Raw genomic sequence first — 24,938 nt, 5'->3', positions numbered from 1 at the left:
AACTTTGAAAAAAAAAATCCCAGGTTATCATGTTAAAGATTAAATAATGGTCTGTTCCTAAGAAGTACCAGCAGTGGTGTAACTAAAGGTGTTGACAGATGTGCAGCTCCCCACTGCAACTCATGGTGCTTCACAGGAAGTGCCATGAGGTACAGCAATCCCCCTGACCCAACAGACATTCTCTGTTGGGTCTGGAGGTCTGGGGGATTAAGCTCCAGTTTGCAGCCAGCTACATGCCTTCAGCCTCTGTCCCTTAGCCCTCCCGTCCCAGCTCCTATGTTGCCTCCAGGATGGGAGTTCAGTCAGTTGGTCTAGGGAAGGGGGTCAGCAACCCCCGGCACATGCAGCCTGCCCCAAGGTGCTCGTGCAGTTGCTGCCAGCATGGAGCTGATGCGGGAGCTGTGCAGCCCAGCAGAGCTGTTTGCATTTTGCCCTCTGCTTGCTGCTGCTGCCCAGAGCCCAGGCTGGCTACAAACAGCTGTGCCAGGCTCTGGAACCTTGCCATCACTTCTGTGCCAGGAGCAGGGGAGAGACCAGAGCTGTGCTGCCTCAGGCCCCTCCCCTCCACCCCCTCTGATGCGCAGGTGCACATGCTGGTATGGAGCTGATACTGGAGCCCAGCACAGCTGTTTGGAGCCTCCCGACTGCAGCTGGCCCTAGCTCTGGGGAGCTGCTTGCCAGCTGGGAGTCTGGGCTGCTCCCAGCAGGCTCCTGGGATGCTGCAAGCCCTGCTGGGAATGGCCTGGGCTCCAGCAGCTACCCAAGTTGGCTAAGGGTTAGAACAAAATCCACCCATCTGATTTTAGACTGGGATGTCAATAATTGAATGTAGATAATAGGTAGAAATGGTTAGCAAGTACACTATAGGTAGGCATCCATTTAATTGGAATCATTTTACAACTCCCATCCTCATGCCCAGATTCATGGAACCCTGGTACTCAAACATGCAACAAACCAGGGTACGGTTGCTATGTCTATCAACATGCCTGTTGCCCGGGAGACAGTACTGACCAAAAGAGTAGTGCAAAAGCTTACTAATGAAGTAGCAATAAAAGGTCAGGAAACAAATGTAATTCTTCCAGAAATAATCTTCTATTATTCTCTTCTTATTAATGTGTCTGACAAGGCAACAATTTCCAAATGGTTTGTCAATGGAGATTATTTCTGGAAAGATTACATTTGTTTCCTGACCTTTTATTGCTACTGCATTAGTAAGCAATTGCACTACTCTTTTGGTCAGAACTGTCTCCCAGGCAACAGGCATGTTAATATTAAATAGTGCCTAGTGTGAGATGCAGGGAAGTAATTTCCATCCACTGAGGAAAACAGCCTGCAAAAATAGGCTGCTGGGAATAAATCATGAAGATTTTTTTAAATATATAAAGTGATATCTTCATGCATGGCTTAACTTCACGAAAACCATTAAAATGTAACAAAAAATTAAAATATACAAATTTTAGGGAAAATTCTATTAGCATGAATCACTTTTAGGAAAAATGTACATCTTCCTCATTGATTTTTAACCTGCTTGTAGCACAAATTCTCATTTGGCATGGGACTGTGGAAGAAGTGCCATGTTTCAGTCACACTTCATACAAAGCTTGGTTCAAGCCCCTTGGCAGTCTAATGACTGTCTTCCCAGGGTTTGGATCAGGCCCATAAAGAACAGCGATCATGTTGGGTAGACCTTTTCTTTTTAAAAATGAAATCTCAATATGCCATAGGCTCCAAATATGTGGGGGCCCAAGGGCCCTGGCCCAGCTCAGAAAGAGGGCTGCTCGGGCTAAAACCTAAGGAAAATTATGTAATATTTCTATATTATTTTATGTTGTAAAAGATGGATTCAGTTATTTTGAGTGTGCTGGATGTAAGGTGATATGCTTAGGAATGACTACGAAAGCCCTGAGCTATTACCAGAGATCTAGGTTTTCCGTTCAGTGTGGAAAAGCCATGCATGAAGAACTGTGGGTTTCCTCTTGCAGGCTGGCAGAGTTTCAGCACAGGCAATGCATTGGCATGGCTGAAGGGAGCAGAAGGAATGCACTGAGAGGGCAAGGGGGGCATTTGATGTATTGGGAGTGTGGGGAAGCACAGGCAGCGTGGCAGAGAGGGTCAGGGGGCCCAGATGATGTGGTTGGGGGGCACATACCCCTCAAGATTTCTGGGTCCATAGGGCTTCAACTGGGCTGGACCAACTCTGGGCAGGAGCTGCATCCAGGGCCCAGCTGGTGGCACTTGGTGTGGGAGGGAGTGCTGCATCTCCATGGCCACAAAGGCAAGGTGTGGCAGCAGTCTCGAGTTGTGCCCCCACTGCTGCTGGGTGGGCAGGGGGTGCCTCACCTTGGTGGCCATGACTGAGGAGGTGGTTCCTGCCCAGAGTTTGTCCAGTCTGGTTGCACCCCACATCCCACTATGGGAGCAGAAATCTTGGGGAGCATGTCCCTTCCCACCCCCCCATTGCACCACCTGCACCCTCTCCTGCCACCCCATGCATCACCTGTGCCCACACCCCCCTCTCCCCACACACTGGGGAGGCTGGGGGCAGAGGGCACATGTCCATCATCATAGCCCCCATCCCAGCAAAAATAAAAGTTAGCACCTATGCTATATACAATTGTAAATAAAGACCAATTCCAGGTAATATCAGTATTTTAAAATGTCTAAGGACACATCTGCAGCCTGACAAGATTTTTGGTTCTGAATCAGAACACAGGACTTGATTCTGCAAGTTACTGAACTTACCTCAAGTCTCACTAATTTCAGTTGGAGTTAGGGGTACTTAGTATGTCACCAGATTGGTATCATAGCTGGCAAGAGAGTTCACAGGATCTTCAGGAGCTCACTTGAAGTGTCAGCTTCTGATATGCAGCACTGCATTGCTAAAATCCTGAACCCATGAGAAGGGTAGCATTAAATCAGTTTCAGCAGGATCAGAATCAGGTCTACTGTGAGGTATTTCCAGGATACACACATGATATGTTTCTGCTTTTTTACAATGATTCTTATCTTTCCACTTGCAGCTGTCAGCCGTGCACTATTAAATGAGGAATTAACAAGACCAAGGGACTCCTGCAAAATGTAGGAAGAATGTAGCAGATTTGTGTGTGCAGACTCAAACAGTGGCTACTGGGAAATGTGAAGTCTTAAGGAACATTTTTTTTTAATTGGCAAATATTGCCAGTGGTAAAACTGAAAGAGTGAGTCCATTTCATCTGAATGAAAAGTTGAACTTACAGCATGGAAAAACTTTCTTAGCCATCAGGTATTTTATGATTTTCAGAGACAGTGGGTACATCTACACATGCAATTACGATGACATGATAAACTCCAGTGCACCAGAGTCAGCTGCTCCTGGGTGCAGTGTCTGCATGTGCTCCTGGGATTACAGCAGCTAGAGCTGGAGTGCAGCAGCCCTGGGCTGGCAGGGGGCTGGGAAGTCAGCTCTGGACTCCAGGTGGTGGCATCAGGCAGTGGAGGGGCTGGCTGGGGCATGAGGATGCTAAAGTGTGGGGCTGGGTGGCAGGCAGCCCCAGTGCTTTTGCACCCTCATGCCCCAGCCAGCCCCGTCACCATTTACACATACATTTCAGCACATGCAATTACTCTGCGGTAAGACAGTTGTAGTAAGTGCTTGTCCTGGGGTGGTCACAACGACCCCTGCTTAGCCCTTACTGACCTGGCTCTCCTTGGGACCCTCTCCCTGTCACTCGCCTGCCATGCCTTGATGTTATTAATTTCTGATGAAAGGGAGGCTGGCCTAGGGCTTTCCAAGCCTGGTTTTATCTTAGGACCACAGGTTGCTTTAACGGCTAGTTTCATGGACTCCATCTTCCCCAATATGCACTCCCATTCCTTGCAGGTGATCTGCTAATATATGCCCTTCATGAGCTATGAGCTCCCTGCCCCAATTCTCATGCCTCCTGGGCTCCAGACTTCTGGGCTCTCTAGCCTTGCTGGGATGGCTGAGGGGGCGCTATCTCTTTTATGGGCTTGTGTCCTTTGGCCCTACTCTCTGCCCTCTGGCAAGTCCCAGCCACTGGACCTCGGTACCCCCTGGGTACTAGACCCTCCTGGTCCCTTCCAGGCACTGGTTCTTTTCCCAAGTACCTAGTCCTTCTTGGGCTCAAGCTCTCTGTCTGTGGGCCTCAGGCCTATCTCTTCTTCTGGTCCCACTCCCTCTCTTTGGGCCAGGTGAGACTTCCATAACTCCCCTCCAGTCCCTTCCACAACCACTAAGTTTTTCATTACCAGCCCTTTTTTTACCTGCCTCTGTCCCCAGGTCGATCTGTTCCAAGACCTGCCTTGCCATGCAGGTGCTGCTCTATTCACTATCTGGCCTTTGGGCAGCCTGGCCCTCCTATCTCTGCCATGCCTCTCCAAGCTAGAGGATCACCTGCTCTCATTCCCAGGCCAATATGTTCCTAGGCTTGGCTTGTTCCTTGCCTCAGTGCTGCTTTCTCCAGCTCAGTAGTTACTTCAGAAGTCTTGCTGCAACCCTGCTGCCTGGAGGTCCTCTCCCAATGCTCCCAGGGCTAGACTACCTGCCCAGCTCAGGCCCTGGGGTTGCATGCCTCATGCCTGGGCCCCTCCTGGTCTATTCACTCCAGAACCAGCCCCTCTGACCACATGTGCAGGCTGCGTCTCACTGCTTCTCACTCTTTCCTCTGAGTGACAGGTGTGCACCAAGCGCCCCATTATAATAGTACTAACCCTGGCAGTACTATCCTTCTGTGGAGTTAATTAATTTACTGTGCCTTAATACCAGTGCACATGCAGACAGTGACACTTTATTGCAGAGCTAATAACTCAACTCTGCAGTAAATTGCACATGTAGATACAGCCACAGAGTACTAAAAGACAAAGTGGCACAGCATAATGAGCCATATTAAAACCTGAAATCAAAAGACAAACTAAAGTCCCAGTTCTGAAAGGCTCTATATAGGCAGATACAATGGTAAAACCAGCCTCACTGCACTGTTGTCTTCTAACCCAGTAAGGTATATTTGTTACTCAGCTCCAGAAGTAGTCAATAAAGGTTAGCTGTCATTGATCTGCTTTGCAATTACTTTTTTTCTAAAAATGTAGAGACAAAGATTGAGTGAACTTACTGTAATGAAAAAAACATCTCATGGATAGTAGACAACTGAAATACATTTCACAACAGGTAGTCTTCAAATCAATGTAAACCATTACCAATCTTCTCTTTGATTATGCTCACTACTCTGTATATACATATACATACACCATGTTAAGGACCCAATTCATTTCTCTACAAACTTTCATTGGGTTCAGTACTGCATGTCCCAAAGGAGCAAAAATTGTAGTTCAGGCCCTGGAAAAACTAACTTAAGATTATTATGTTTGGCTGGTTTATATGTGTATTTTTTCTAAGATAACATATTTTTTCTAAGAAAACAAATCCCCCTTTTCCTTTTTCCTGGCTCCTAAACCTTTACGGTGAACTTGTTTTACATTTTAAAGCTTTTCTCTGTAATCACAAAGGCTGGCACTCTAAAAAAAACCCCCTACTAAATATTAACAGAGTCAATAAAATCACAAAAGTCAGCAAAACTGTAATTTAGCTCCACAATAGCTGTAAGAGCAGCTGTATTATCATCTGACTTCTGTGGGAGCAGGACTGGGACTCAAATTATTGGATTCTATTCCAAAATCTGATTCTACTACTTCTGTCTCCATCTCCTGCTTTAATAACTATGTTAAACTCATTCTTTCTATCCCCCAAATGCAGTCTTGGAATAACAATGTGCAGTTCTCATCAAAGTTAGTCCTTAAAATCTACCTCTAATTTTCAGTTAAAAGCTATATATTTAATGGAGATCAGTTCAATTGCATTCAGAATTAAAGTGGCAGTAATTTAAGGAATTAAGATAAAACAACTGAGTTTATGAAGTGAATAAGAGTGTCCACACTCTTCACAACTAGGGATGGACATTCAAAAAGCCTGAGCCTGAATTGATTCAATCTTTTCAGGTTAGTGTAACCTGGTGAGGCTAAACCTATTTGTAACCACACAGACATCCCCTATGGACTAAAAAAATGCAGGCACATGCCTGCAATGGCTCAGACTAGAAGCTGGGGGGCACTTGAGCAGCCCTGCCTTCCCTTCTATAGTGGTAAAATGAGGGGCCTGTGGGCAGGATGCTCTGAGTAGCCCAGCAGGAAATAGATAACAGTGTTTATCACCCCTAACTCAGTGTTTATCACCCCATTAAGTAAACAACAGATGGACTAGCTACCTGTTGATTCTACCTTTGTTCTGGCTGCCACAGCACTGACCCTAGCCAGCATGTCATCTGATAGCTAGTACATAGACACCTCTCACCAAGGCAGAGGGGGAGAGGAGAAGTCTTGCTTCGTAGGGAGTGATGAGGGGGTGGGAAGGGAGCCAGAGCTCCAGACAGGGAACAGAGGGGAGAGGCCAGCCCTGTTGTGGAGCAGAGAGCCCTGCCCAGTCCAGATTGCATGCCAGGATGCTGGGGAAGTCTGGTTTATCTTAAGCCAGCCAGGGATCTGGGACGGACATTACATATACTGGTTTCACCCAAATCAGTTAAGTCTGATACTACATTCAGCCAGGTTTATCTCAAACCAGTTTCAGCCATTTTCAGACTGGTTTATGTGCACTGAACATCTGTTCTGTTACAGGTTTAAAACAGTTTCTGATAATTTAAACTGGTTTATGTGTAATATCTGTCCCTAGCCCATATGGTTTAACTAACTCACTTTAATGTCACAGCTTTAGTTCATTTAGGTGAACTTCTCTGAGTGTTCCTCTGTAGAATAAGCTTCTTAGAAAGAGAAACATTGTTGTACATCAGGCAATACTTGATTTTAACTCACGGTCAGTTTTATACCTTAGTTAACAGAGTAATTCCTAGTCACTTTCTGGTCACAATTTATGCCTCAAAACAACCATCTATTCAGATAAGTTTGCAATTCTCCATCCAACAGTCCTCAAATGAACCAATGAAGCTAGTTGTTATTAGTACTTGTATTTACAGGTCATTACCAATGGGATCCTGATTCACACTGACAGTATGCTATTCATTTGATATATGTCTTTTTAGCATGATTCAGAGATAACCAAATATAGGGCAATCTCTAAAATCATTACAACAACCCATAAAACTAGAGTAATTGAACGATGTGCTTACATTAGTGCAATAATCAGTAGCCCAATCAAAATATAGGTCAGATATGAAGCAGGTCACTGCTGGAACAGCACTCATTCAGTGTACTTCCATTCTGGCCTGAGGGATTCCTGCTTCATTTATCCTGCTGTAGGAAATACAGATTGAGAGTATGATACTGAAATAGAAATAAAACCCCTTCAACATCAATTTTCAGTGAACACATCCAACAATTTTCCTGTATGAAGGTTATACTACAGTGCCATTTGAAAGGTGTAGTAGGTTTTATACTTTATTGCTCTAGAATTCAAAGGGTCAAGTTCATCTCTGGTATAACTGCAATAAATCCAATGGCGGTACACTGGGGATTTATGTCTCTTGCAGCAGAAGTACTCAAATTCTGTACAACAAAGGACTGAAGTTTGCCAAAATCTGAGACACACAAATGCATATATATAGATACACAAATTCATACAATTTTAATACCTGTTTCTATTATACTTGTTTCTAGTATTTTTTCTTTGCTAGAATAGTAGAAATCAAACTGTATGATTTTTGCCAGGAATGAAGACCTGTAACCAGTCAGTATTGCCCTCTGGGCATGTCTACACATGCAATTAATGCAACTGAATATACTCTGGCTCAATCTAAGCTGGAGTAAACTAATTCCAACATCACTGTCTACACATGCACTTAAGAGCAGTTATTTACTGCACTGCCTGATACCACTTGTATCTGACAGGACTATCCAGCAGCACAGTAAATTAGTCTACTGTGCCCTAACTGTCATGCATGTGTAGACAGTGACACTTTAATTTGCAGCAAATTACTCTGTTGTGCAGTAAAGCATCTTATACAGATGTGCCCAGCATGTAAGAATAGGAAGAGTTGCCCATGGTCACCCTCTTGCAGGAGTCTCTTGGCTACATCTGGCTCTTGGGCTACATTTGGATGCCCTGTACCCTGTTCTTCTGTCTCCTGGCCTTAAAACAGGTTGGTTGGTCCCATCTATAATGATATCTTTATCCACTTCTATAAAAAGGTAGAAAAACAGTGAGAACATGAAGGAAAGACACTAGTTTAGGAAACAGGGTTATTAGCTTCCACACTTCAAGGGGAATCTAAAAATAAAATTAAACTCTATAGAAGCCAGCCTTTAAGTAGCTGTCTGTTGTCATGGGGGTTGTCTATACTTATGTTACTGTGATAGTAGCTGAGGCTGCAGACCACTTTTTCAGATCAGACAGGATCAGCTTTTTCAGAAGTTAATATCCTCAAAACCAAAGATTTTATTATTTCTAATTTTGTTGGTAAAATGCTTCTCCAAATATCTCTAACTTGTGGTGTTCCAGCCCTCATAAAAGGTAAAGGAGTATGGTATTAACAGTGCATTTCACTGCATTTATTTTTTTAAGCATTGGAACACACTGTAAATTCTCTAATAGATTAATTGTATTATGACGTTATTTTTGCAAGAATACATTAATGCAGAATTATGCTGCGGTACTATAGTTTGGGGTGGTTTCATATAATCTTCACAGCAGCTGGAAGAGTAATTAGCATAAAAACCAAACAGCCTTATTAAACATTCCTTTCCTGTAAGATGGGACATATTTAAGGGCCCTTTTCACAAATGTTCCATTAAAGCATGTGTAATGCTGGCAAAGGGATGAATATAGCCTCAAAAAGCCTTTTCAGTCTAGCTAAGCTTAAAGACTAGAAATATGTCATGTACCAGATTTCAAGAATACACAAAGATTCTGCTATACAGTGGAATAAACATCCATTTTCTTCAGAAACTCCCATTTAGCAAAGCATGTGTAAAAATAGACAAATGCTTACAATTGCCTTCTGAGTAAGAAGCATAGCTGCATCTTCTGAATATAATTTAGTACTTCTGAGATTTTAGTCCATTTAAAATACCAAATCTAAAAATAATGCATAATTTGTAATTCCAGCAACACAGACATAAGAGATTGAAAAGATCCAACTTCTGCTCAGTCTTGCCAAGCAATTTTTCAGTACATTTTTGGATGCTACTCTGTTTGCATGGCTGAAAGTGACCCTTGTGAAACCTATGGTCCAACCCAGTTAAAGAAATGAGAGCTCTCCAGCCTGTCCTTGTTCACTCTACTGAAAGACAATGGATCAAGTTTTCAGAAACAGCCATTAGAGTTAGGTGCCAAATTAAATCTAAATTCACAAATAATTTTGGTTCAACCAAAACTGCCCTTTTGTTTCTGAATTTGCTTTTTGGTAAAAAAAAAAGAAAAAAGAAAGAAAGAAAGGCTATCTCTATGCAGTATCTTTGAAAATCAGTTCTACTGCTATGCATCTACAAGCAGAGGCCACTTCAGGAAATCTGGGCTAAGATTTTCAATCAGTTTTTAAAGCCTCAGTCCTGGATTAGCTGAAAGACAGCCTTAGTGGGCATGTCTACATGTTCATTAATGTGCTTTAGGTAATGCACATTAGGCACAGAAAAAGGCACATTAGCCTATTTTAATGTGCATTAGCTAAAAAGCACGTTTTTGTGACACTTTACAGTACACAAGTAGATGTGCCCAGGTTGTCTATATTTTAATTCTACACATTTGACTCCTGCACTCCAGAGAGATACAGCCGCAGAATCATGGCTTATATTGTCCAACTATCACCCAGTGTCAAACAGGTTAGGAGTTTTATATAGACTCTTTAAAATCTTTAGAAAACTTTGGAAATCCAGTATGTCAGAGCAGATTCAATTAATTCAGTGTGCTGGAGCACAGAAATTGATGTGCTTTGGCAGCCTTCCATGTCACATGTACCAGTGTCCCTGTACATACTTACAGTGAAAAAATGGTGGTGGAACACTTCGAAATAAAACACGTTCGTTGAGCTTTAGTTCAAAGTGCCCTGCCGCCATTTTTTCAGTATGGGGGCATGCAGGGACACCGATACACATGATGCATGGGTGCTTTTAATTAGGAAAGCTCACTAATTAAAACACCTCGTGCCGCATCCCAGAGCACATGTAAAAATGTCCTTTATGCCTAGACCAGTGCTTTCGAACCTCTTCCTCAGCATGACCCCATTTATGACTCCATTGCTTCAGCATGGCCTCTCACTCCCTCCAAGTGCCCCTCACTCCTCACCCACACCTGCCTGCCCCCCCAGCCCTGCCAGAGGGTGCCCCCAGATGCCAGGGCTATGGCATCAAATGCCCCCAGACATCTTAGGTGCCCTAAGAGGGCATTTTTCAAAGGGTTCCTTGAGGCTAACAAGGGGTATCTTGAGCCTAATGAGGTTGAGAATCACTGAGATAAAAGGAACGGCCCCATCAAGAGATGCAGTCTTGCCATTTAGAAGTTTTATTATGCTCCCATAGCTATTTCTGTCAATATTATTAGGTTGCTCATTGCTTCCAAGGGTCCTCAATCCCTTATGGTAATTAAGGGAAAAAAAGGAGCTCTAGATAAGAAACTGTCTTTTAAAACATTAATTGTATCATAAATGAAAATGTGATTGAATTTAATTAAATTTAATAACTGTCTAGTATGCTTTTACTAATAGATGCTTATGGTGTAGTCTGGTTGTATTGTTGAGTTAAGAGCCTGCCATGGAGTGTCTATTAAAATTCACTACTGCTAAGGGATTTATAACTCTGCCATTGGAAAAAAATGCTCTGAGAACAACTGCATTTTTGACTAATCCTTTCCATACATTGTTTTGAAAATCCCCTTAAACTACTCATATATCTAGAGATGCTGCTAGGCCAATTCCAGACTGAAACCATTGATCTGGATCCAAAGTTTGGAACAAGATGACATTTATGCTTACAATACAAGATAATCATAAAATGTGTGCCCTTTTATACTCAGTCTATGATGTCCATCAGATAGGTCATATGTAAGAAAGAACCCTAGTTTGTGTCAACATGGCCAAGCTACCTTTAAAAGCTGCCTGTGGCAGCACATAACTGACAGCAGGTTGCAAAACTCAGTCAAGAAATGGGACACATTGGGTAAACACTCCACTGTTTTCTTTAGCCTGTGCTGACCAATGTGTGAACATGTCTACCCAGCTAGCCCTAGCTGCAGGAGTTAGTTGGAAGCTAGCCTGCATGAAGAGCTATGTGATTCTCACAGAAACTGTGCTACTACAGGTACTGCACTACAATAACAACCGATACACAACATGAAGGACAGGCCATTTTTTTCTGCAAAAAATCATGTCATCTTGATACGAAAACTTCTCAGCTGTCAAGCCAAAAAATAACACAGTCACTCAAGGTAACAGCCACTTATTCCAGTTCACTTGTCTTTGCCTACCTGACCAGACATCAGTTATAAAGCCAGAGTTGAAGAGTAGATTTAGCCTCTAACCATGCAAAAATGTACTTGCATTCCTAAAAGAATTTCCACTTAAGTAAGAGACTTTTGTTGTACAAGTATGGACCAGTAGGATCAAGGGACAAATTCTTGTCTACACTACAAGTTTTGCATTGTAAACAACCCCGAGAACTTGCCAACCCAAGAACTTTTTTAATGATAATCTGCAAACTTCTTATAGACAATGAAAAATGTTTACTGACATAATGTTGCATAAATGTAATGCAAATGACTGCTCTCTCTCTCACATACACACACAGTGAATCCATGAAGGGATTTGGCTCTCTTCCCCAGACGGGATGTATTGGAGGGGTCCCCAAGGAGGCTGGTGTGAAAGGAACCCAGCAGTCCTGCTGGCTGGCTTTGTGCCTTTCCAGCAGTTGTAGTCTACACAGCCCCTGCACCTTGGACTTCCCTGGAGCATCTGTGATGTGTGTGGACCAGGGGAAGAAGCCATATCTCTCTGGGGTGCAGGCAGCTCTTGTCTGCCACAAGGCAAGCTAGTGCCTGAGTCCAGCTCCAGACAGAGCCCTGATGGGGGTAGCTGAGGCTTGGGGTGCCCTGCAGGAGGTTCATGTAATGGGGCTAGGTTTGAGTGAGGGCCAAGACTCACTACTTTGAGGGCAACCCTACCCTGCAGCACCCTGATCTCCCCACCACAGTTTGGGTTCCAGGGTCTGTTCTCTGTCCCTGCAGCATCACTTCTCCTGGACTATGCTGGTGGGCTTTTTGTGTCCAGTCCCCAGGGCACCTCAGTCCTCCCCCCAGCCAGCTCTGTGCTACTTGCGCCAAACCCAGGGGACTCAGGGGGGACATGTGCTCCAAAATCTGGACAAAAGGGAAGAGGGATCTTGAGTACAGGATGGGGACATTCTGTACCAGGGGCAGGCAATTATTGTGGGCAGAGGGCCGCTTACTGAGTTTTGGCAAGCCATCGTGGGCTGTATGACAAGCAGCCAGGGGCAGATAAATATTAATTTTCCCGATTTTTTAGGGGCCCCACAGGCCGGACAGAATGGCCTGGCGGGCTGCATCCGGCATCCAGGCTGCATTTTGCCCACCCCTGCTCTATGCCATGCCCCACGTGTTCAGATGTGCTTTCTGCAAGGCAGACTTTCCCTTGCCTGCCCCCTCCCACTAAGAGCAAGCAAGAAAGAAGCTTGACTCCATGCGTGCAATTTCCAAGCGTTTCTGCTTTCTAAAGGCCCTGCTGGGCAGCAGCAGGGTTTCCATGTGTCCATAAATTTTATGGATATCAAAATATTTTTATAGACTTTCTGTACCAGTGTTTTTAACCCCTTCTTTTACAGATTAGCTGTAAATTTACAGAAGGTTGGCAACCTTGGTTCTATTCCAAATCTCTGCTGGCACTTAAAAGTTGCAAGCTTCACAGTGTTGTGTGTCTGATTCTACCATCATAAAGAGGTCGGCAGTGAGAATTCTTGTTTTGCCAATCCAAGATCAAGATCTGCAGAAACATGTCCAGTCACATATTATCAATCTCTGTGTGGGCTGCAGGGAAGAGGTCTCTGGATATATAACAGAGAAGAGATCAAGAGCAAATACAGATACAAACTCCCTAGGCTGACAAGTGTTTACCTCTAGGGTTTTGGCTCAACCTTATTTCCAGTATACACATATGGTTTTGTTTCCTGCTTTTCAATACAATTTTAAAAAATACTCTAAGACTCAGAATCTGAAAAGGGTATGCAGAAAAGAGATCTTCATACATTACAGATGGGCTGCTGGTCACTCCAGCCCACTGGAATAAAGAATTTAAAAGTATTTAATTTGCATTAAAGCAAAATGTCATCTGCTTTTTTCACTTTCACTTTTATTCTTCCTTGTTCATAAAAACTTTTTTAGAAGTTTGAAAATAATTGCATTCTTCACTGAGTTTGTCCTTTTATTTAACCGGCTGCATGTATACCCTGCATGTTGGCTTCTGTCCTGTGAGAAACAAGACTTTATTTGGGTTACTTCACTGTGATGAACTTTACTAATAGAGGAAGTTGTGTACTTAGCAATGGCAAGTTTTGCTTGATGACAAGCAGCAGGGAGACTTCACGAATTGTTCCATCAGCCTTTAAAACATCACAAAAATAAACAAACAAACAAACCAGCAACAAAAAGTTAAGCATCTTTCAGAAGCTGGGTGACATTTCCAACAAGTCTATTATAACAGTAAATTCAACCATAATTTGGGATTATATAATTTGCTAATGAATATCTATTTCCTTTTTAACTCATTGAGCCCACCATTGAAGAACAGCCAAAGGATGCTTATTACCTGCTGATGTATGTTTGAATTTTTCACTCTTCTTCTTCCTCCATTTCCAGGGTTTGAAAATCCTTCCTAGAGTGGCAAATTTGCTTCTTCTCCTGATTGGAGGTGTGTGGGTTCCTGGTACTAGAGAGTCTGAACGCATTGCAGCCAGTCTTTCCACTTCCTCAGCTATTTTTCACCCAGAAAAAAAAGAGGAAGAAAAATTGAATGTTTTAATAATAACTTCTTGTAGAACCACACAGACAGTCAAACAGAAGAAAAATATATGACAGAGGTTTCAGTTTTCTGTCTCTATATATTAGCAAAATGATAAAGCTTAACACATCACTCCTGAGTAGTTGTATGTGCATTGGGTAGTCCATCAAACAGCTGCTGTTGATGAAGAATCCTGAAAGAGATTTTACCCAGGGGGATTACAGAAGTACTAGGTATTTTGTAGTGGTGCTTTCATACGGCGTTTGATGCTCATGGAGGAGGGGAAGAAAGTGATGGAAAAATACTGTAAGAGAAATATTGCAGTTCTTCACCAGGAAAGACAGATTATTTAGGTGACTATTTTGTGAGTACTAAGAACTGAAAAACCCTTAGCTACTATTATTTTTTCAGCTAACCACAATCAATATAAGAAAAGCATACAGATGTGACTACTTGTGTTGGTAGAGGACTGGTTTCTCTAATCACAGAGCTCCCTCCAAGCTTATCTTCCTTCCCACTTATTCTCCTTTCCTGCCATGGCTCTCTTGCACCCCTGGAACACTGGAATTCAGCAGAGCTCCACAATATTTGAATTTTTCAGTATAAAGATTGTGACACCTAACCAACCTCTAAGTATCAAAACAAAGTTGGTGACAATTGTAACCCTACTTGGAAATTCAAAGTTAGAGAAGTTTTAGAATAGACTTGTAGTCCCTGTTTTGCTAGCTGCTATTCAGTCAATATCCAAAAAAATAAGCCTTTAAATCTCACCTGCTTCATACACATGCAAGTAGAACATTGCCCGCTGCTCATGCAATGATATTCTGTTGCTTATATAAAAAAGATTAATAGGACTTGCAAAATCTGGAGATATTTTTCATGCACTACTAGCTGTTGGTATGATGTCCTGTTAATGGGCAAAGCTTGCACTGGCATTTTTGATCAGTAATAACTTGGGACAAATTATCAGTATTTTGCTAAAATGAGAGATGGAACTGAACCACAAAGATCAGATGTAAACTTTGCCAAAGTACAAGTAGGGGTAGATTCAGGCTTGTTGTAAATAACAGATTTACCCATTGCAGGGTAAATTGTAATCAAGTGGCCTATCTGCAAAAACCCCCCCAAAACAAAACCAAAACCAAAAAACAAAAACACCACCAACAAAAACAACCAACCACGGGAAAAGAGATCACTGTTTCCCAACCTCCCTGCTATTTTTCTGTGTGGTTACTTCCTGCTACATCTCTCCAAGGTTATATGGTACCTCTGTGAAAAGACCAGAGCTAGGCCTTTCCTTTATGGTAGTAGGGTCTGTTGTATACAATGCAGGCACCAGGCAAAATCCTAGGTTGCTATCTCTCAGTTTGTAAGTAGTGGTATAAAGACACAAGAAACAGCAGGTTTATTAAGTACCAAACTACGATCCAGGTTCCCCAGTCCGGCAGAGTTTGTTCAGCCTATGGTGGGTAGGAAAGAACCTGTTTTTGCATCTCCATGATACCCCCATTATTCCAGAATCAGCCAGAGACCAATTCTGCCTCAACTGCAATTTAAGGGTGGCTCAATCTGCTTTCTCCCTCTCCACCCACTAGCTCCCACTCCCAGTCTTTTTGCAGAACAAGTGCAGGTCTTCCATTAATCCCCATGCCAAATCCACTCTGTCTCCCTGCCATCTCCAGGTCATAGTCTCTGGGTTCCTCCCCTAGCTAATCCCAAGGCTGCCTTCCCAGCAACTTATCCCAGCCTTTTCCTACGTCTCCTTTCCTGCCTTCCACTCTTCTCCCTAGTCTAGCCCTTGTCTCTCTGCATATATCAAGCTGTTTCCTTTTCCAACCTACTAGCATGTCAGAATGGGTAGGTCACTAACAGCACAGGAGAGACAGTCCCTACACTCTTTTCCTGTATCTGGTAGTATTGTACAATGGTCCCAAAAAGCTCTGGGCAGCATCTGAAGGGAAAGTTCTGCTCATATGTGCAGCTCTAGGCTAGACTGTACGCAGTTCCTTGATAGGAACAGTACAGACATAAACCAGTCAGCGTGTCCCTGCTGTGACAGAATGAAGCCTGATCAGAGTTGACAGAAGATTCAGAAATTCGTGATTCTAATAAGTCTAAACTGAGCACCTGCAAAAGGAGAATTTTCAGAGGTTTTTAACTTCCCAAATTGGATCCATTTCTAATGGGAATAGCAAAAGGCATGTATCCCTGACACCAGAACAACTGCCCTGCCAAATTTTCAAACCTTGCTCCAAAGCACATGGGTACTAGAGCTTCTCATTGAAATAATCGTAAGGTTTTTAATTGTAAGAAGGCAACATAACACATTTTCTTGTAAGATTACATTCTCAGAAACTGCTGACCTTGTTTTTGCTTACAGCTTTCCAAAGAAAAAACAATTCAGCTAGAGACAAATAGCCAGCATGGAAAGTTTCAACTCAAACAGTTAAAATTTGCCAAAAGTTATAAAAAACTGAAAACAGGATCTTATAAATGAAAAACGTCAGGCAACCTTAAGAATAGGTAATGCTACCATAACTATATTATATGGGCAGAGACTACCCACTTGTGCCAGCATAGATATTTTGAAGATGTGGGTGGGTGGGTGGGTGGATGTTTTTCTATTCTCAACATGCAGAACAACTTTCCTTTTAGCTGCAAACACATGCTTTTCTGTTTTTCTCCCTTGATTAATTGAAACAATCTTGAAAAACATACACCCAGAGGCATTTTAAATTACAGGAAAAATAACTTACAGACTTGAACTAGCTTTTCAAGTCCCCAAAATAGTTTGAAAGGTTCACATGACTTTGAACATGGTAATGTTCTCCCATTTCTAATCCATTTGTAACTCTGCTCTACATTTCTAAAAGCTTTATTTGGGCCACCAAATCATGGATATTTAATCAGTTTAGTTTACAACCAGTTGTTAATTTTTTTAAAATCTCAGCAAGCATAAAAATAGTCTATGTGTTTAAATCTGCTCCTCATTACACCACTGTGTGATTATAACAAAAGCTTAAGTGGGCAAAAATTGTACTTGGAAGACTCACTGCACTTTGCTGAAGAAGCAGAAAAACAGAAGAGCAAAGTAATCTACCTCAGTCCTTAGGGAGAGGGAAAGACATTTATGAGAATGCTTGCTTTGTGGTAAAGGGAGGGAAAGAAAGGTAACCAGGTCAAAGCTTTCATTCATAAGAAGGTACACAGGACTGGGTGCCGAGAGAAATACTCACACAGAGAGGCCACTGTGATGTATGGATTGCTGAATCAAGGCTAGATATTGTTTGCTTGTGCTAAACAAGTTGGTGAGAGTAAAAAATAGAAGAAACCAGAAGACTTTGTATCCCCTGTGACTTCGTTCAAGGATGACAAGCTCTGAAGAACATGATTTTTAGACCACATCACTCTCCATTCAGGAAACAGTGAATCAAAAGACACTTCCCTTTCCCCCCAACTTTGCCTTTCACCCGTGCTTTTAAAATGCATACAGCTAAGGCACATCTAAAGAAGCATGTCCTGAGACATTTCAATGCTGCATTTTTGGGGGCTGCTATTAGAAAAGCTAGGCTCATTTTTAGTCATTGCTCTCTTGACTGGAGACTATGTAGAGCAGGGATTGTCAACCTATGGCCCATGGGCTGAATCAGGCCCATGTATTTATTAGATCTGGCTCACTGATGTGGGACTTTGAAAACATTCAGCTGCTTTAGCTATGGGGACAAGTACCAACTATGGGCATTCTTCCTGTGCCCCCAAGAAAGGAGGTGGCCAGATCCTAGCACTTGCCTTCCTCTGACTGGTGTGGGTCATTCTGGCTTGGAGCTGGAAAAGTTTATCTACTCCTTGTGTAGTGTATAAAAGCAGTTCACTGAACCAACCTTACGCAAGTCAGGCCAAGTAGGAAAGCTCACAGAAAATACATATCTTTCTGATAAACAAAGTTGGAAACAAAAACACATCACTTCCATATGTCTTTCTGCCCTCCCAGCTTCCTCAGTGAGCTGTTATTACTGCTAAAAAAGTACATGGTAGTCTCTCTTTATAAGGAAGCTTTTGCTGTGGCGACTACTAGATCTGGATCCAGCTGAAGCGATCTTCCTTATTAACCCCTCGCACCCTGATATACAGCCCTTCTCACAGAGGGGATGTTTTCCCTGCTGCAAGGATACTTCTTTCACTGCCATACCTTAAGGATCTGTATTACGAAGGCAGGTCTATCACTGAAGTCAAAGGGAATTTACCTAAAGTAAAGATGGGGTTCACCAAGGGCAAGAAATGGTGTCAAAACTCTTTCCTTATTCTGACTGGCTTCCTCTGAATTTCAGTATTTCGTCTCACGGGCCATTTGTAGACATGCTCACTGTTTTCTAAACCATGTCAACTGATTCACATCATACAGTTCAAATCAAATTTCAATTTGAATTAAGAGTTAGTAAACCTGTCATTGATAGTTATGGAGGTTTTCGTGCATTTCCGCACTTCTGTTCACCACTCACAATCAGGGCCACAAAACTGCACTCACTTGCTACACCTGGTGGTGAGCATGAGCAACAGGAAGCCCTAGATATCTGCTATATATACCTGTTAATTAATACAGTTTAAATTGCCTGGTTTGGGCCGCTTTAGTCCGCATTAATTCTAATCCTCATTCAATGAGGATCAGTGAATTTGAAGTGGGCCTAATGTTAGTTCAGACTACAGACATCCACGTGTATATAGTGATTAAACCTAGAAAAACATAACATCTATAAACGGCCATGAAGGACTGTGTTCCCGGAGTCCTGCGCTGTATTCTATCAGCTGGAAGGGGACAAAGGTGATCTTTTCCTTCATCCTTTCCAAACAAACATAATTTGGAGATAATATAAATCACCCCCCTTTCGCTTTCTCTCTTTTCCCACCCCCTGCTCCCCTCTCTTTAAAGGACTTCCCTCCTATTTCAGGAGAAACACTTCCAATGAACTACTAACTCAAACCATAAACATAAAAATCACAAGGTAGGAATGAATTGCAGTAGTGTGCTTAGTCCTAATAAAACAACAAGAATTGATAGCTGTAAAGGAATAAAAGCCATATTTCTGTACTCCTGCATTACTGTAATCTCTTTTGCCTCAGCTGGCCCCATTCCCTTTGCCTTTTCAGTTCCTAATGATTATTGACTGGCTGTGGGCTGAGACACCCACTGCTGACAGCAGGCTCTGTAGGCTGCTTTCACACCCTTGCTGTTCCCAAAGAAGGTGGTGCTTTGCCGACTATAAACTAACTGAGACCTGCATATTTATTGCTTTAGAAGAGAAAAACAGGTCAGTGTTTACCAGTTGCTACCTCGATACTGGCCAACTGCTATGTGTGCATGTGTGGTGGGACCTTTTAGTCACAGTATTAAAATATTGTTCATTCATTGACATCACAAATTGAAGATGTTTTTACTAATAATATATGGCACTTGCTTGCTCTGTGCCCCTTTTCTTCTTGGAATGCTGCCATGAGAACAGAGACACTGATTGGACTGAACAACGCCTGAGCTTGACAACATCTGGTAGAAAAGCTGTTCCTCGGGGTTCCTAAGAAGACATGCAACTGTGGCAGGTGGGTAATCCATATCCCTCCACCGCCTTCCTCACCACTGATGCCTTGGAATAGTAACAGTGATGCTAAATACAACAGCATTTCACAGGCAGTCGGGTGATAACAAACAACATGCAAAGTTTGATCATGAGTATCAAGATATTTGTAGCTTTTCATACAGATTCACATCAAAAGATTAGATGAGACTCAGTTTTCATTAAAAAATATTAAGTTTCTTGGCTCATGGTTACTCATAAAAGCTTGGGGGAAAAATGTCACAGTATACCACAAGGATTAAAAACTAGTAGGCAATAAAAAGAACCACAGGTTTATTATGGTTTCCTTAGCTTTGCTTGCTTTACTTTTTTTTTTGGCCATGAGTCACAATCTTTTAATTTTGGGGGTTGGCAGTACAGTACAGATGTACCACATGTGGTACACAGTTGGACTCAGCAGCAGTGTCAGGGCAGAGCCATTTTCAAAGCAGCTCCTTATACGACTGTTAAACGTGCAGGCCAGGGGGAAACAAGACCAACAACCTTGCACTTTGTTCTGAGTTTTCTGCCTCTTTCAGTGAAAGCTTCTGATTACTTATTGGCCTCACCTCTCTGAAAAATTGAGATAATGTAGTGACCTGTATGACAAGTATGCAGAATTATATCATAAGCGAATGGATTGAAGCAGAGGTGCTCAACTCCTGGGTCCCGCAGACCAGATCTGGCCCACAGTGCCACGTGAACCTGCCCGCTTGGCTCCACACACGTGGTAAGGGAACAGTGGCACTGTTCCTCTCCTGCCAAATTTTTGGACCTCTGGGGAGCCCTGTGCCCTGTGTGCTGGATTGGGTGCCTGATCCCAGCATGCAGGGCTGGCTGAGAACGTGCCAGAATTGAGGCATGCCAGGGCCCAATTCTAGTGTGCAGGGGCAGGCGACAGGGGGAAATGGTGCTATGCCTAGGGCCCAGTCCTGGCACACTGGGTTTGATCTGGCCCACAGACCATCCCCATGTCACTCATCTGGCCCTCGGGGCCAAAAGCGTGAGCACTATTGGATTGAAGTCCTCTATCAGATCATCTGCCCCAACCCTAATGAATCGAATAGCATATTACTCTTCAGGCATCCCACCTGAGTTTTTTCTAACTGTGTTGATAAACCCTGTTATTGATAAATATTCAGTTATCTTATTAGGTGGCTTATTTTCATTGCCTCGTAGGAAAGCTAGACTTTAAATTCTCCAGGGAAGTGACCACAGACCAAATTCTGCTTTCTGTTACATATCTGTGTAAATCTCAGGTAATTGTATTGAAGTTTTTAAAATCCATTTGACCATTTACACCTCTTTATTTACCTGCAGTGGTCTAAACTGAGTTGGCGCCATATTTACAGACTACATCTAACTCCACTTCGTTCTTCAGTTCAGCTTTCAGCCATGCCCTGCTGCAGCTCCTTCTCACAAGACTTCTCTTGAACTGTCCAGCTGCTAGGTTCCAAATGTTAAAGTAGACACAAACTCCTGAAAACTAACAGCTCCATACATCACCAGAGCTGGAGTTTTGGTTGAATTGCACCCATTTTTACATCTCCTAGCATTACAATACATGTTAGAAGTTCTTAGTGTTGAAACCTTTTTTTTTATCTAAACTGGATCATCTATAGTATTAGACCCTTGCTTTCCTCGAATAGGAGACCTTGGCTATGATTTTATTAACACCTAATAAGTTTATAGTGTTATCTCCTATAATTACTTGTGTTTCAGGAATTAAACTCCATCAATGCTCACTCTATTATTTTAATTGACCATTTGAACTTTCCTTGACTTTTCAGTGTCTGTTTTAAAATGGAAGGGCCAACATTCTCTGCAAAATTCCAAATGCAATTTTTCCAAGGTGGGATTATTGTCTCTTAACGAGTAGGAAATCCCAGTGCACATATGCCACTGAATTGGCTGCGTGTATAAAGTTTGTGCGTCATTTGAAGGTCGTCAGCATAACTTTTCTGTATTCTAGGCAGCGCTTTACGTTGTATCTTTATCCAGAATCTCATTTACATTTTCCCATCTCAATATACCTGTCAGACCACTCTGCAATTCTGATTTCTCCTAGGTGTTATGCTTTCATCTTAGTTTGATGGCAGCTGCAAGTTTAATCAACATGAAGAACAAAAGCATTCGTCCTGAATGAATGTAGTTGAAAAATACAGGTTTAAATCTGACCCCTGAAGGACCTCACTTTATATCTTGCTCAGTTTTTGAGGCAAATTGTTAATAATTAATTGCTGATTGCAGTCCGTCAGCCAGTTTTTTTTAAGCTCTACAAACTATGCTGTAGTGTTTTAATTCATGTAAAATCATTTTAAACACTAAGGGGTGTGTGTCTGTGTGTTTATGAAGAACTAAAAATCTTTACTTGTATAGCATATCAGTCATAGTTATATTACCTGTTTCCAGGGCTGGCCTTAAGGGTCAAGGGAGTGCCACGCACACACAGCAATGCCCAACCCCACCAAGTCAGTAGTGCTGTTGCAGGCAGAGGCAGATGGGCAGGGGTGAAGAGGGGGAGCCACCCACACTGTCAAGCTCGCTCCCTGCCTCCAGCTGCTGCTCAGGAGGACCCAGGTCAGGCAGTGTGGGTGGCTCTACCTCCCCAGCGGACTGCACCCTGCGCCCTTGCCCACCTGCCTCAGCCTGCAGCAGTGCCACTGGTGGGAGGAGGGGCACCAAAATGCAAGTCTGTCCAGGGCACCATTTTCCCTAAAGCCAGCTCTGCCTGTTTCCCAGCTCTAGAGAAAAGACGGATGATTGGCTAATATGAGACATGCTCTTCCTCTCAAGTGTACAGTCTCATAGGAAAGATCATAGGAAAGTAGGGCTGGGAGGGATCATATGAGATCTTCTTGTCTAGCCCCCTACTCAAGGCAGGATTATCCCTGACTAAATTATCCCAGCCAAATGTCTCTCCGTAGGACAAATCCAATAAGAGATTAAAGTACCTGACAGCTGTATACTGTATACCATAAACCGTAATTTTTACTGGAATCCAAACCCTAGTGGCAGGCATCTAGAATCTAGACATGGAAACAGGTAGGTACGTCAAAATGAGTTCCACAAAAGCCATCATATGGAGTAGAGAATTAGGTCCAAATCTTGCCTTTCTAATTTGAGATGGTTCTGAAGCACAATTTAAATATATGACACTTGCTAGAAACTTTTGGTCAATTACAAGTTATAGCTGATCCCTTTCCTCCCTCTGAAGTTCCAGGAAGTAGAATTATCTAATAATATTTTAATAAATGACCTTTATAAAAATCACAAACTGGATGAGATTGTAATGTCTACCAAAAGTGGTATTTGACACTGATATGACTTTTGAAACCTTTTGGGAACAGGAAAGGACCCTATAAGTAGCCTTTTTCCTATCTATGTAGAAGAGTACAGCTTTGCCACTGGAGTTTCTATCACTATATGGGCCAGCAGAAAAGGACAACTATTTCAAGAGCTAAAAAAACTCAAGTCATTCCATTTTAATCTATACTTTGTTTCTTTTAAGAACTACAAACTACTATTTCTGTTCTTTAAAGAAACTGATAGGAAGCTGGCCAAGAGGAAAAGAGTAATTAGACCAAATGGTACATTTTTAATGAGCTTGAATGCAAGTAAAAATGTAACCAAAAATCTGTAAATCTGTCTCAGTGACACTGAAGAAGCCAGTTTGTAGCTATCAATCCACATCCACAAACTTAAAGGGAAAGGCTAAGTATTTGCATTTAGGGAAAAGTTAGGCACTTATATGATTTAACTCTCATTAAAGTCAAAAGTGAATGCTTCTATTGATTAAATTTAAAGTTGGATCAGATCCTTGATTCATGTAAGTGTCTTGAATTTGAGGGATGATGACAACCCAGGGATGTAGTCCCTGATTTTTGATCAAGTGTTCCCATATATTCTTACATGATTTCCACTGTCATGTTTTCATTTTTTTGCTATTAACTTCCAGGTTACCTCATGGTTATTGCACTCTGGTGTTTTGCTCTTAAGATTTAGAGGAGAGTCTATCTTTTTAATTCATTCTGGCTCCTGTGTGGGCAACAGAGAAATATCCTCTTCCTGCCTTCAAAAATAGATGGAGCCAATCAGTCAAACAAATTGACGTATCCATTTAGGAAACATAAAAGTTAAAGACAAGATCTATACTCGTAGCCTCAAGTTCATGAATAATTCCAAGTCCAGCAATGTAAAATAGCCTAATAAACAAGGCCATTCAGATCAGACTTAGAAAAAAAAAATACTACAGAGAACCTAAAAAACACCACAGATGAAAGTTAACAAAATACTGTACACATATCAATTCTTATGTGGACAGGCTCAATGGCTATAATACAAAAGAAGTGGGTGTTATCCTGGCTCCACTGAGTCAGTGCCAAATTCTCATTGATTTCAATGGAGAAGCAATTTTACCTTGCATATCTGGAGACTGGATTAATGACCCTAGGAGTCAGGGACTTTTGCATACGTTTTTTTCTTCAGTTTCACCTACTTGTACACAATGGCAGGATATGGCTCCTATATTCTTTTGGCATCTGCCAGAAAGACCCTGACAGATTTGTGCAGCAACCATTGAATAAGAGAATAACACTCTCACCTCTAGGGCTAGGGACAGAAGTCACACACAAACCAGTTAGGGTGCGTGTAGATGAAACAGGGGCCCTAAATTGAAGCGGTGGGTTTTTAAAAACACTGCTTCAATTTAGGGCAAAGTAAACTCCTGTGTCATGCACACCTGCCTCTTACTTGCCTCTCTGGAGACGGGGGAGGGGAGGGCAAGTTGCTGGCAGGAGGAGCAGTCCCTGGGCTGCGAGGGGGAGGGGGTTGGTGCTTCCCTTTGTGGCAGTGGCAGTCCCCCCCAGGCAGCACCCACCTGCAGACACTTGTCTTAGGTGGTCCTGGGGGGCACTGCAGCTGCAGAGAGGAGGACTGGGTCCCACGCAGCTCATGCAGGCAGGTAGGCTTCGTGGGGGTGGAGTGGGGTGGGGTGGAGGGGGAGATCAAACTCATCACTCTTTTTTTTCCCCTTCAGTGGAGTCTGCTTTCCCAGGCTGCTGCCAGGCTGCCTGCACAGCCCCTGAGCTTTGCTCCACGGCTATAGGGCGGCAAACTAAAACTGCTCGGAGGTGTTTTAGTTTGCTGCACCCCAAAGTCATTTAAGGCACATTACGCTACCGAATGTGCTACAGTGGTTGGAATTAATACACAATATGTCACCAACACGGGCAAACACCAACATCATTAAAGCAGCACAAAAGCATTTACCCCACTTTAAAGCATCGTGCACACATACCCCTCGTTTCGTCTACATACACACTTAATG

General features: G+C 42.7%; 1 protein-coding gene across 5 annotated transcripts in view; it reads right to left on the bottom strand.

Moving 5' to 3' along the window:
* Window positions 1–24,938, bottom strand: part of PHACTR1 (phosphatase and actin regulator 1) — a 470,686-nt gene that overhangs the window by 176,867 nt on the left and 268,881 nt on the right. For all 5 annotated transcript variants that reach the window (XM_090039210.1, XM_090039212.1, XM_090039208.1 and 2 more), the window contains one exon: window positions 13,812–13,976. In XM_090039210.1, coding sequence (XP_089895336.1) covers window positions 13,812–13,976 — 165 coding nt within the window. The remainder of the gene's footprint in view (window positions 1–13,811; window positions 13,977–24,938) is intronic.

This window comes from Crocodylus siamensis, chromosome 3 (genome assembly GCF_052110815.1).
Source record: "Crocodylus siamensis isolate JL-2025a chromosome 3, ASM5211081v1, whole genome shotgun sequence".
NCBI lineage: Eukaryota > Metazoa > Chordata > Crocodylia > Crocodylidae > Crocodylus > Crocodylus siamensis.
This window is presented reverse-complemented; position numbering and strand designations above follow the sequence as displayed.